The 12438-nt window shown below is 63.2% G+C and overlaps 2 protein-coding genes across 2 annotated transcripts in view; both read left to right on the top strand.

The window, feature by feature from the left end:
- LOC119097467 (RNA-binding protein 12) overlaps window positions 1-4092 on the top strand; it is a 28377-nt gene extending 24285 nt beyond the window's left edge. Inside the window, exons 4-10 of the mRNA XM_037220498.1 lie at window positions 379-486; window positions 754-1389; window positions 1591-1873; window positions 2138-2235; window positions 2365-2529; window positions 2827-3250; window positions 3347-4092. Coding sequence (XP_037076393.1) covers window positions 379-486; window positions 754-1389; window positions 1591-1873; window positions 2138-2235; window positions 2365-2529; window positions 2827-3250; window positions 3347-3660 — 2028 coding nt within the window. The 3' untranslated portion in view covers window positions 3661-4092. The remainder of the gene's footprint in view (window positions 1-378; window positions 487-753; window positions 1390-1590; window positions 1874-2137; window positions 2236-2364; window positions 2530-2826; window positions 3251-3346) is intronic.
- Window positions 4093-5293: 1201 nt separating this feature from the next.
- The window catches only part of LOC119096907 (ras-related protein Rap-2a), a 38256-nt gene continuing 31111 nt past the window's right edge, over window positions 5294-12438 (top strand). The window contains exon 1 of the mRNA XM_037219912.1: window positions 5294-6047. Within this exon, the coding sequence (XP_037075807.1) occupies window positions 5450-5992 (543 nt within the window). The 5' untranslated portion in view covers window positions 5294-5449 and the 3' untranslated portion in view covers window positions 5993-6047. The remainder of the gene's footprint in view (window positions 6048-12438) is intronic.

Genomic DNA, 12438 nt, shown 5'->3' with positions numbered 1-12438 from the left:
AAGCCGCGAAACGGGCCTCAGCCTCGGATACGTGGATCGGATCGGGCATATCGAGGTACGGTGCTCCACGTGGTCACCGAGGACGCCACATGATGGCCACCATTCACGGGTTACGAAAGTGGCGAGGGTGTTGTTGGGTAAATTTGATTTTGTTTTTTTATGATTTTTTGGGGGTTTGATTTGTGACTTGTGGATTTGTGGTATTTTTGGTCAATGTTTGGAGTAGGGTCACCCGTTTGCGATTGCGTGGTTATGTGCTCTCATACGGTGGTTATGCTTTGCAATGTGGCCAGCGTTTGTTACTAGATGCACACGAGGCTAACAGAACTGAAAAAGAGACATTTGCTGACATGTGTGTCCGGGTTTCTCTCATTCCAGTTGGACAGAACCAGCAGCAGCCGAAGCATGCCGCGACGCCGCTCGTCGCGGTCTCGTTCACGCTCGCGGGACCGCGACCGCGGCCGCCGGGACCGCGACAAGGGCCGCCGCCACCGGTCCCGCTCCCGCTCGCGCGAGCGCGACCGGCGCGACCGGCGCCGCGAGCGCAGCCGCTCCCGTGACCGAGCGCGGCGCGACCGCGAGCGCGCGCGGCCCGGCGAGCGCGGCCGAGACGACATGCGCAGCCGCTCCCAGGAGAGCACTGAGGCAGCCGGCACGGGCGCGGCGGCGGCGCCGCAGCGGCTGGCGGCGCCGCCGCGCGGCGGTCTGCTTGGAGACAGGCCGGCGGAGGCGACCGCCGGTCCGTTGCCGCCGGCGTCGACGCCCGTGGCCGCGCCGGCGGCGCCCGTCTCGACATCCGTCAGCGTGCCCGGCCTGTGGGAGCCGGCGCCGGTCAAGACGCAGGCCCAGCTGCAGCACGAGCTGATGCTGTTCCAGCAGGGCGCGCCCATGCCGCCGCAGCCAGTGCCGGCGCTGTCCAGCCGGGCCGGCATGATGGAGCCGCTGCTGTCCGCCACACCGAACGGCTTCCAGGAGCCGGCGGCACTGTCGACGCAGACGCCGGGCCGTGGCTTTCCGCCGGCCAACGACAGCCAGCACGACGGCGGCGCCGTGTGCGTGCGCGACATGCCGACCAACGCCTCGTACCGCGACGTGCGCGACCTCTTCCGCGGCATCCACGTGGGCCAGAGCGGCATCAAGATGATTCACGACGAGCGTGGCCGCCGCACCGGCACCGCCTACGTCAACTTCCGCTCCATGCACGACCGGCTGCAGGGGCTGGAGCGCTCCGAGACCTTGGTACGTGGCCAGCCGGTGCGGATCACGCCGCTGGACCAGGCCGAGTTCAACGCGGCCGTGGACGCGTATCGTCCGGAGCGCGACGCGCTCGCTTCTCCCGACGAGCTACGCCGCTTCGGCGAGGCGCCGCGCAAGGAGCCGCACGGCGAGGCGCCGGCTGAGCGCCTTGGCCGCGCGCCAGAGGAGCGGCCCGAGCCGCGCCGCGGCCTGCTGGAGCACCCGACGCCGGCGGCGGCCGAGGCTCTCAGCCGGCGCGAGGATGCGGCGGCGCGCGACTTCGCGCTGGCGCGCCAGAGCCTGGCGATGGCGCGCGGCCGGCTGGCGGCGCGCGAGCGGCCGGCCCGGCCCGAGTATGATCCGGCCGAGGAGGCCGAGATGCGGCGGGGCCGCGAGCCGCGCGAGGAAGAGCTGGCGCGCGAATACCCCTACGAGGGCATGGGCGCACAGCGCGGACACCAGGAGATGGACGGCCACGAGTATGATGACCTCGCCGGTCACGACGACCCGGCGGCGCAGGAGTACCGCATGGGGATGGACGAACACATGGGCCTGGACCACTCGGGCGGCGAGTACCCGATGGGCAGAATGGGTCGCGTGAACCCCGAGGACAGGCTGTACCGTGACTATCCCGTGGGCAAGCGGGGACTGATGGACCGGCCGGATCACATGGCGCGCGACCCGGCCCTGGGCGGCCGACGGCACCCTATGGACCGCCCAGGGCCGATGGGACGTCCGGATCCCATGGACCATCCGGGCCCTATGGGGCGCCCAGATCCGATGGATCGCGCTGGGCTGATGGGACGCCCAGGCCTGATGGATCGTCCAGGTTCGATGGGGCGACCAAGCCTGATGGGGCGCCCGGATCGGCTGGGGCGCCACAACCCAATGTCTCGCGGAGACGGAATGGCTGAGATGGACGCGATGGACTACGACGACCAGGCTGGTTACGGCGACCCGATGGATAGCGAGGAGTTCATGGGCTACGGCAAGCAACCGGTGGGCCGATACGGGCCGCCGGCGCGGCGCGGGCCTGAGCTGCCGTCCGGACCCCGCTTCCACGAGCCGCGCGAGATGAACGAGCTGCCTGCGGCGCCGCAGGAGGCCGCGCCGCGCCGGCGCCGCCAGGAGCCGCCCTCGCCGTTCGTGCGGCTTGAGAACGTCTCCTACTTCGCGCAGCCTGAGGACATGATCGAGCTGCTGCAGGGCTACCCGTTCGTCGAGATGTTCTTCGAGACGAACCGCAACAACCCGAACAAGCGCACGGGCGTGGCGTACGTGCTGTTTGACTCGGTGGAGACGGCGGCGGCGGCGCTGGCACAGCTGGACGGCGCCAGCGTCAGCCAGCGCAGCGTGCGCTTCATGTACAGCGTCAAGCAGCAGTACGACTGGGCCCGCCAGATGCTGCACTTCCCGCCGATCATGCCGCCGCAGCCGGCGCGGCCGCCCGCCGCCGCCGGCGACCCGCCCGGCCTGCGGCCCGGCGGCGGACCCGGCGGCCGGCCGCGGCCCGTCCGGCCGCCGCCGGACGACTCGCCGCACGGCGGGCCGCGCCCGGACAGGGAGTCGCCGCGCGCCGGCGCGGACACCGGCGCTCAGTCGGAGGACGGCGGCGCCGCGCCAGAGGAGGCGGCCGGCGACCGCACTTGTGTGCACATCACTGGTCTGCCGCCCAACGTGACCGAGTCCAAGGTGGTGGACTTCTTCTCGGACGTGGGTCTCCTGCCGCAGAAACTGCACATCCTGCTGGACGAGTTCCAGAACCCCAACGGCGGGGCGTACTGCGAGTTCGCCAACGCGCAGGAGGTGGAGCGCGCTCTAACCAAGCACGAGCAGTTCATGGGTACCAACGAGGTGGCGGTGAAGGCGGTGTCGTTGGCAGCCGTCCAGGCGGCGCTGGATCTGGACGCGGCCGACGGCGAGCACGAGGGCGCGCCGCCCGCCGACAACGGCCACGACGGCCACGAAGAGCCGCCGGTGGACGGGCCCGGCTTCTACCCACGCGGCCGCGGCGGCCCGCGCGGCGGCGGCTTTCGCGGCCGCGGCTTCGCGGCGCGCGGCGGGCCGCCTCTGATGCGCGGCGGCCGCGGCGGCTTCGGCGGCCCGCCAGGCCTGGGTCCGGGCGCGTTCGGTCCGGGCCCTGGCGGCCCACTGGACGCCGGTCCGGCGGAGGGCTTCGGCCACCCCGGCTGCGTGCTGGGCGTGGCCAACATCCCGTACCGCGCCACGACGCAGGATATCCTCTTCTTCTTCGGCGACTTCAACATCAGCCCCGAGCAGGTGATCCGACGCTACGACGAGCAGGGCAGGCCGAGCAGCGAAGCTCGCGTGGCCTTCCTGAACAAGGCGGAGGCGATGACGGCGCTGAAGACGCTCAACCAGGAGGTGATGCTCAACAGGCCCATCTTCCTGGAGCTCATGTGAGCGGAGGGCGGCGGCCATGGCCGCCCTCGATCGGACCTCTAGTATGGTCGCGCCGCAAGACGACGGCGCCGCCAGTGATCAGTGTGTGGACATGTGACGCGGCCTGGAGTTGTGAAGACCATGTACGCACCGGCGTATGTATTGTGACGCCACCTTTTGTTAACTGTGCGCTGTACAGTTTTGAGGCGCATGAAAGCATGAGTATGCTTTGTGAGGTGATGTAATGTGCTCGCCTTAGGAGAGGTTTCCGCGTCATCGGTATCAATGATTTCGAGCGTATCAGTGTCATCATAGATGGATTTCATTGTCATTGTGTCAGGCGTGGCACGTGTAGGCGGCACCACCCGGCCGCTCTGCTTGAACCATTACCCTTGGACTGTACAAAGAATGCGCCTGGGCACTGGTTTGCAACTGTAAATACATCACACTGGTTAAAAACGTCTTTGAGCATTGATCCTTACAGCCAGGAACGCAGGAACGTCCCAAAAAGTGCGAAGGACTAAGCATTTTTTGATGTTTTTTTCATGCATCGTCGCTATGTTGACATTCGGCTTTTTGGAAAATTGTAAGGTCATGTGCTTGTGCCCTGCTGGTCCCTTTAGTGACACATGCCACAGCTGCTTGCCTTAGGGTCGGCATCCCTAGCAGCCAATTCTAACCATTTTTAACTTCACAAAGAGGTAGCCTAGCAATAGAAAGGAATCATCAGCTGGCGCTGAATGCAACACGACCGCATGCTATACTCGTATTGCCAAAGCGCGTCCATCACTCGTATTGCCACATTCATCAACTAATAGTTCATTTTTGGACACTAGATGGTAGGGTTTTGGCGAGCAGCACATTCTTTGCGTCGTTCTACAACACCGATCTATGTCAAGATCAAGCGATATGGACAGAAGTCTTTAGCTATAAACATCGAAGACACTAATTTTACTTGTCAAAAATGCGCGCATGCACGGTACATACATCGCTATTGCACAGACGTAAGCAAAACTATAGATAACACGCTAACATCTGATGATTAGGCGTCTCGTGGCTCGTGAGTGCCTGTGGATCGAAGCATTACCTGACACGTTTCCACAAGTAAAGCTTTCGGATGGAGCCTTTGGGAAGTCAAATTATGTTCAGATATCGGCTTGCTGGGGTGTCCTGTTCTTTCCGCCGCTCCAAGCCAACCCCAGCTCATGTTTTGGTTGATATTCTAGATGTCTAGTTGATATCTCACTTGACAAATATACCAGTACTGAAATTAAAACTTTGGACCCAAACTTTCAACATCGAATATATTCTCATCCGTTGAGTTTGCTTATTCAGATTTTATACGTCATTATGTTTTGTAAGATTTACTTAAAAAGTTCCTTGCAAGATTTGGCCTCGTTTAATTAAAAATTTGGTTGACTGCTTGGGGATGTTCTATCTAAATTTATTCAATTTGAACTTCAATGCATTTCCGAAGGACTTAGTGAGAGGAAATTTTATGTTTACCAAATCGAAACAAAGTGAGGCTACCTTTTGCCTGTGAATTGTCCCCCTAGCGGCCTATCTGGCAAACGAGCTGAGCGCTTGTACCAGATATGACACATCGTGGCGCTCAATGGAGCATCGAAGCGGCGGGCTTTTCCGCGCAGTCGGTCGTCGGCGGTCGGGGTTGGTGCGTCGTCTCGGGATCCTGCGGGCCGCCGGTGCGTGTGTCTGTGCATTGGTGCATACAACTCTGTGCACATACCGAGGTCGGAGTGAAATACGTTTCTGAGGACTCCTCTGTGCCGTCTCATCGGCCGATAGAACGATGCGGGAGTTCAAGGTGGTAGTGTTGGGTTCCGGTGGTGTGGGCAAGAGCGCCCTCACCGTTCAGTTTGTGTCCGGACACTTTATGGAAAAGTACGACCCCACGATTGAAGATTTCTACCGCAAAGAAATCGAAGTCGATGGATCGCCGTGCGTGTTGGAGATTCTGGATACAGCTGGTACCGAACAGTTCGCCAGCATGCGTGATTTGTACATCAAGAACGGCCAGGGATTTCTGGTCGTGTACAGTCTTACGAATCACCAAACGTTTCAAGACATCAAGAACATGAAGGAACAGATCGCAAGAGTCAAGGGATCGGACCGGGTGCCAATCATGCTGGTCGGAAACAAGGTTGACCTGGAGCACCAGCGAGAAGTGTCATCGGTGGAAGGCATGGCCCTGGCGCAGATGTGGGGCAGCCCGTTCCTGGAAACTAGTGCCAAAAGCAAGACCAACGTGAACCCCGTCTTCTCCGAGATCGTGCGAGAAATGAATGACAGTCCAGAGGTTGACAAAGGGACGTATTGCTGTGCGATTCTATAGCGACGCTGCACTTCCATAGCATGTGTGGATGAAGATGTTATTTAATGCCCTACTGGTGAGTACCGTTTGCTACATGTTCTTGTACCTGCTTGCGATGTTCTCGCTTCAGACCAATTGATGTGTCGAATTTTGGAGAAATAACTGTTTCTCCATTTGCATGCCAGACGGCTGTGGAATATTGTGTAAAACATTACTTAAAACATGAATAAACGACATATTAAAGTATCACTCTTCAGTGTGCGCTGCTATCTGGTGTCGGCCTTATTACCGCCTGTTGCTCGCCCTCCATCAAGGCACGTTTCGATGACGCTCGTTACCCCCCCCCCCCCCTCCCCCGCAGCGGGGGCCTGGGACGCTCCCCCGTCCGATCAGCTGATTGTACGGTTACCGATTTTGTCGCGACTCGTGCCTTCTGACCTTTGGTGGGCGGCCAGCGCTACGCTCCCCACCCGCACCCACGACCAGCTCTGGGCGTGCCGTCGCCATGCGCCAGAGGGGAGACGGCCGGACCTCCACCCGTGACCTAATCTCACCGGTCGTGAGACTCGTGACTGCTCGTGAGCGGGCCCGTCTCCGTGTCAGCTGGTGTTTGGCCACCTGTCAGACGTACGGCCTACACCATGGAGAAACCAGCCGTCTGCCGCTGGCTGAGCGGATCCGCGCTCGCAAACATATGACGTCGGCCGATGACGAGGACTGTCGAGGACAGGCGAATGGTGACTGAAATTGACTCAGTTGTCTCCAAATGGACATTCACGGGCGAAAAGCCGCTGAGCGATTGAGATGCTTCAGACACTCGATCGCACGGATCCTTCGGAAGACGAGCGGCGCGGGACACGTTTTAGACACGGGCCATAAATATGTCACGGGTGCTTACCGGTGCGTGAACTGGGGCTCAACCTTCTGCTGGTGCTGCCGGGGGCATTCCGTTCCTGTTAGTACTGTCCGAGGCATTTCGCCTCTGCTGGCACTGCCAGAGACGTTTTGCCTTTTCTGGTGTGTCGGACGGGCCTTTCGGAAAATGTCGCGGTGCTATCCACTGTCCCGCCTGTCGTCTGATTCAGAGCGCTTGCAATTGGTCAGATTCCATACGGCCATGCCTCAAGCACCGGCCGGCTGTGGCCCGACCGCTTGCCGCCGCTCGGCCGCCAACCCATTAGGTCTGCAGTCGGATCCGATCTGATCCGTCGTTCGGCCCCGGCCGATCCGGTCCGATCCGGTCCAATCCGACCCTGCTTGGCCCTGCGCGGCGCCGCCGCGGCGTCTGGAACACCTGCCGCCGGTCGGTGACCGTGCCCGTCTCGGCCGGCGGTTTTTCTGGTCGGTCGGGCATCGTGCTTGGGCCGCGCTGCCAGCGGTCAGCACGAGTCGCGCCGCGGAACGAACCACGTGCAGGGGCGGAGCCAGCGGCATATTTTTGGGAAACCAACTTTTGGCGTCAGCCTGTACTCGTAGCCGTCAACTCGCCACCGTGTGTGGCTGGTGTGTGCTCCCCGCCGTGGATTCGCAAGTGACGAGATGAACACTGACATGTCCAGGCAGTGGCGAGGGGAGTGGCCGTGGACGAAGACTGGGCTGTGGAGATTTGACCTGAACTGCAGACCCACTGCGGCGCTTGGGCAGTTGTGTTGCCATCGCCCGCGATCCTGTTCTTCTGGCTACGCCTTTGGATTGGCTGGCGGGTGCGTGACAGGAGGCGACCGGCACATGACGAGGTCGGAGTCCACTTGTACTGCGGCCGTAGTAATCAGACGAGTGCGTGCTATCATGGGATGGCCCGGTCGAATCCAGTTTTTTTTTAGCGACGACGTGTCGGTGTCGTGTCGGCGCTCGGTTGGAAGCGGACCGTCCGCTTTTTCCACTGAAGAATATACTTGTGACGAAGAAGGCCCGCACTCGCTGCCGCACTTACGGCGCCGGGTCGGACATTGCCGCTCAAACCTGCGTCGGCTTTCCACATGTCACTCCGGAGGGCCTCCCGGCTCAGCTCGGACAAATCCGACGCACTCTCACGCCGGGGGCGGGCGCCAGAGAGAGCTGGCTGCGCTCCTCCCGCCGTCACCGGCTGAATGACCCGCCCCGTCACGCGGTGTCACGCCGTGTCACGCTCTCGGCAGTGTGCGGCGCTGATGTCGCGCGCCAGCTTCATTCACGGCGAGGAAAGTTGGCCGGCCGCGCGGTAATGAGCCGCATCCCGAGACGGCGGGCGCCTCGGCCTTGGGACGCTCTGCTGGCTGGTGTCCCTCCGCAGGCCCTCCCGTCCCTTCGGCAGCTGCCGCCGTCCCCTCGCAGCCCCTGCCAGCGTGCGCCCCTGTCTGAACCTCTACGGCCGCTGCCGTCTCTCCGCGGACGGCGCGGCGCCCTGCACCGTGGCAACTCCTGGCCTGTGTGGGGGCAGACCGTGGCCCGGCGGCGGCTGTCAACGAGGGCCGTCCCGCAGCGGGCTGCCGTGGCGCTGACCCCCGCAGGTCACACCGCCGTAGGTGACGGCGGGCGCCGGACCGGTGCGGCAGACCAGCACGGCTCCGCCGCATGGTCCTCGGCCGTCGTGTGTGGGTGTCTCCGACCCCGCGCCAGGCTGCGCAGGGTGGAGCCGTCGGCGGCCCGTCGATGTCAAGAGCCGCCCGGCTGTGAGCCGAACGACAGCCGCCGGGAGCGACGGCGTGCTTCCGTGCAGTGGCAGCCGGACGGCGGCCGTCGGACGTCCCCGTCGCACCACCGCTCGTCGGGGGCAGGTCCGTGGCGGTCGACCGGCGCTCCCGGACCGCTCGGGCCGGACCGGGGGCGCGCCCGGAGCCCGGACCGTCCGATGCGTCATGTCGACGAGCGGCGCACGCGCCCGCCGCCCGCCCGCCCGCCGTCATCAGCTCTCACCGTCCGCCGACGCCGGCGTCGGGGCGGCCGTTACGGGTCGGCTCAATTTGTTAAACGGGCCGTGATCGTGATGCGCCGGCCGCGTGTTTTACGGCCGGTCGATCGGTGCGCTGTTTACGAGCGCCGGCTGCTGTCTCGGCGGGCCCCCGTAGCGAGAAAGCTGGACACGCGGCCGACCCCGCGCAGAGAAAGCCACCTGGGAGCCGAGCGCCATCTGATAAGGTCAGCCGTCCATCTCGCGGCGCAGGACGCCGATTGGCGCCGCCGGCGGCGCGCCGGTGACCGATGGCGGCGCGCCGGTGACCGATGGCGGCCGGCCGGCCCCTGGGAGCCGGCCGGGTCGTGTCAGCGCCGCTCCAGCAGACGTGTGCGTGGTGGCGGTGAGGGGGGGGGGAGGGGGAGCGCGTCCGGCCGCAGACGCGGAAGCGCGCTGTCGCGGCGTCCGATGATCGAGTGTGGCTGCACGCGCGGAATTTCAACCGGCTGGACCCGGTGGCGGCACATCGGGCCGCCGACCGCCGGTATCAGGCTGGCCGGCCATTGTGCTGCACGCCGCCGCCCGTCTCCCGACCCGCGAAGGTCACGCGGCCCGGCGGCGGCGGCGATCTCCGACCAGTGACGTCACGGGCCGGCGCGCGCGCCGCTTGCGCAAGCGCGGCCGGCGCGCGCGTGTCCGGAGCAGTGACACGGAAGGGGGGCCGGCCGGCCGGTGACCCCGTCTGCTGCACCGGCCGGCCCGAGTGGGCCGCGGCCGGCCGCCGTAGCTCTGTCGTCGGCCGAGGAGCGGCCCGAGGTTTGTATATAGGATCGTTATCTCGCGTAAGCGGCATGGAAGTGGGACCGACGGACCCCGGGACATCAGCTGATGGAAGGGAGGCCGCGTTGTTACGGGTAGGTCGGCGCCCCGGGCGATGGTCGTCACACGGGGGGGGGGGGGGGGGGGACTGTGAGCGGCGCTGCCGGCCGGCTTGCTCTCGCACGGTCTCGCGGCTTCCGCCGGGCCCTGCCGGCGCGCTCGCTCGCCGCGCGGGCTCCGGCTTTGGTCGGGCGCTGGAGCGGAAGACCCCGCCTTGGACGGGCTTCTGCTGGGCGGTGCTCGGTTCCGTCCGCGCCGCTTCCGGGCCCCGTATTCGGCTCCGGATGGGCCTGTGGAGCCTATGTCGGTCCCGCGTGGTCACCCGAAGGGACATGCGATCTTGCCGTGCGGCAGGGGCATCCAAGCCAGCGCTTTGAACATCCGCGCTGTGAAATGTTTTTTGTGTGTGGCTGATGAGCTCAAAGCCTTTTTGCCTCCGGTTGCAATTTTCCTTTCTCGTCAGCGTCGCACCATCGGGCGCCATGGCCACTATTTGAGTGTAGACCTCCTTGGAAATCACTGGTATACTTGGAACCTGGGCATGTCATTTTCCACTTGAGACCAGCATGTCGGAGCCCGCCAATGCACCTCCAGAAGCTGCCTCCATTTCAGCATACCTGAATATGTTGGGTTTTATTGCCGATCTCGGGTTCGCAATATACAAAAAGCTCGTGCGATGCTTTGAGGCCCTGGGTTCGTGTGCGGGCCATGTGAGACAGACGTTCATTCGACATGCGCGCGATGGCCATATTTGTACCGGCTTAAGTGCATATTGTGTTTCTCCTATCTGGAACTCACAAAGTGCTTGAGCGTGTTCATTGACTTGGCAGGCTGCCAAAACCATGATCTGTTGATGTTTGCATCTATTGTATGTACGCTGTGTTGTATATGCGATATGCTGCAGCTGCATATCCTGTCGTCCGTTCTACCATACCCACGCCTCGCTGAAATATTTTATTTGGCCTTTGTGCCAAGCCAAGATGGTGCTGCTCAATAGCGAACAGTATCTCTGTAATTTGCAATCCAGCCCTGTTCCTGACACAAGGTAACCGCTGCGTTCGAATCGCCACCTAAATTAAAACATCAGCACCATCAACCAATCCCGCTTCTGCAGTTCACTTGAGCGCCAGGTCCTCAGTCGCTGATCAGCGCCTTTAAAAAGTCGTCACAGCCCATTGTGTATCGTACACGTGTGGTGGAGACCGGCATGAAGCCTGCCACCAGCCCAGGACACGGCGTGGAGTCTCCTCGGTGGCGCAGTCACCGAGGAGTCACAGTGTTTGCGTCGCATGGCACGCATGTTGCGCAGTCGCGGCGTTTGCGTCGCATGCACACGCACCGGGTACGCACCGTGAGCGAGCGCGTGACATGCCCTCCGCCCGCTGAAGCCAGCTGGCCGGTGAGCCGTGGTGACCGTCAGCGGAAACTGCGGTCGCAGTGACGCACGCTAACCACACTTCCCACCTGTGCCACCGAGCCTTGACACAAAATCACACGGCGGAAGGTCACGCCCGCGCGCCGCCGCCGTCGCCTCGTGGAGCCGATTGTGGCGGCGGACCAGGTGAGCCACTTTTGTTGTCAAACGGTGAGGCAATTACGCCGGTATTCTGGGCACATTATGTCGCTTTTAGCCCATACAAGCTCCTCCACCCAGCTTTTTTTCGAGCCGCGAATGGCCCATCTGGCCTTGGCCGAGTGGTATTCGTGACACCGCATCCTGCAATTGCACCTAGCGCAGCCGTCCGGTACCGGAGGGCGGCGTGGCCGGGAAAGGTGCCGACACGTGTACCCTCGTTTCCAACCAGCACCGACTACCAGAATACGCATGCAACCGCACCGGGCCTCGACTGGGTGCTGCCCGGCCGTTTGCACTGGGCCAGGGTCTACAGCGGTTGGCAACTGCGCAGTGCACAGGCCCGTGGCTACTGGCCGGGCTGTGCTCTGTGCTCTTCGTCGTGCTCTGTGGGCGAGAACAGAGCCCAGCGAGCGGAGGTGCTCGCAGCCCGCTGCCTGGTGTGACGGGTAGGTAGCGCCCCAGCCGGTGCTCACTCTAACCGCGCGTGGCGGCGCAACCGAAACGTCACAAAAAGCGGTGCGGTCTAACCCGGCGTTGAAGTTCGGTCGTCTATTCATGCATCGTCTGAAGGTTAATGTTACGTTTTTACGAGTGCTTAGGCTATGGCCCGTCCGGTTTGCCACGTGCGCGCGCATGCGCCTCTGGCGGCGCGCCTGCACACTGGGGCTGACGTTGGCTATGATAGCATATGATAGGCTGTCTGCCTCGCCACGGTGTGAAGTGTGCGTGGCGCAAGCTGGGCAAAGGAATGAATATCGTTTTCATCTTCAGCCACTCTCTATAGCGGGCTAACTCATGCTTAGCAACGACCAATAGTCGCGGCTGTGGGGTGCGGTAATCGGGACACCGTCGCCTGCCTCGCTACACACCTAGCTACCAGTCCCGGGACGTACGGCTCTCGTGATCTCGGCCCCATCCCCGGTCGTGCCGGGCTGGCCGTACCCCACTGGCGGCGCATTCCGAATGCAAGGCGTGCAGGGGGCGCCGCAGCCAGCCCGCGGCTGTTAGCGGAAGGCGCCCAGCCCGGTCGCGTAACGTGCCCTCCTGGAATTCGGTCTGGCCGGCGCCCGACTCGTGCGGTGCCTGATACGCTCGGAAACTAGAGCACCGCTGGAAGCCACAATTGGCGGCGCACGCCAC

Source organism: Pollicipes pollicipes, unplaced genomic scaffold, assembly GCF_011947565.3.
Source record: "Pollicipes pollicipes isolate AB1234 unplaced genomic scaffold, Ppol_2.1 Scaffold_4295;HRSCAF=5057_pilon_pilon_pilon, whole genome shotgun sequence".
NCBI classification, from domain to species: domain Eukaryota; kingdom Metazoa; phylum Arthropoda; class Thecostraca; order Pollicipedomorpha; family Pollicipedidae; genus Pollicipes; species Pollicipes pollicipes.
The sequence above is the reverse complement of the archived record's forward strand: the minus strand, read 5'-3'. Positions and strand labels throughout refer to the sequence as shown.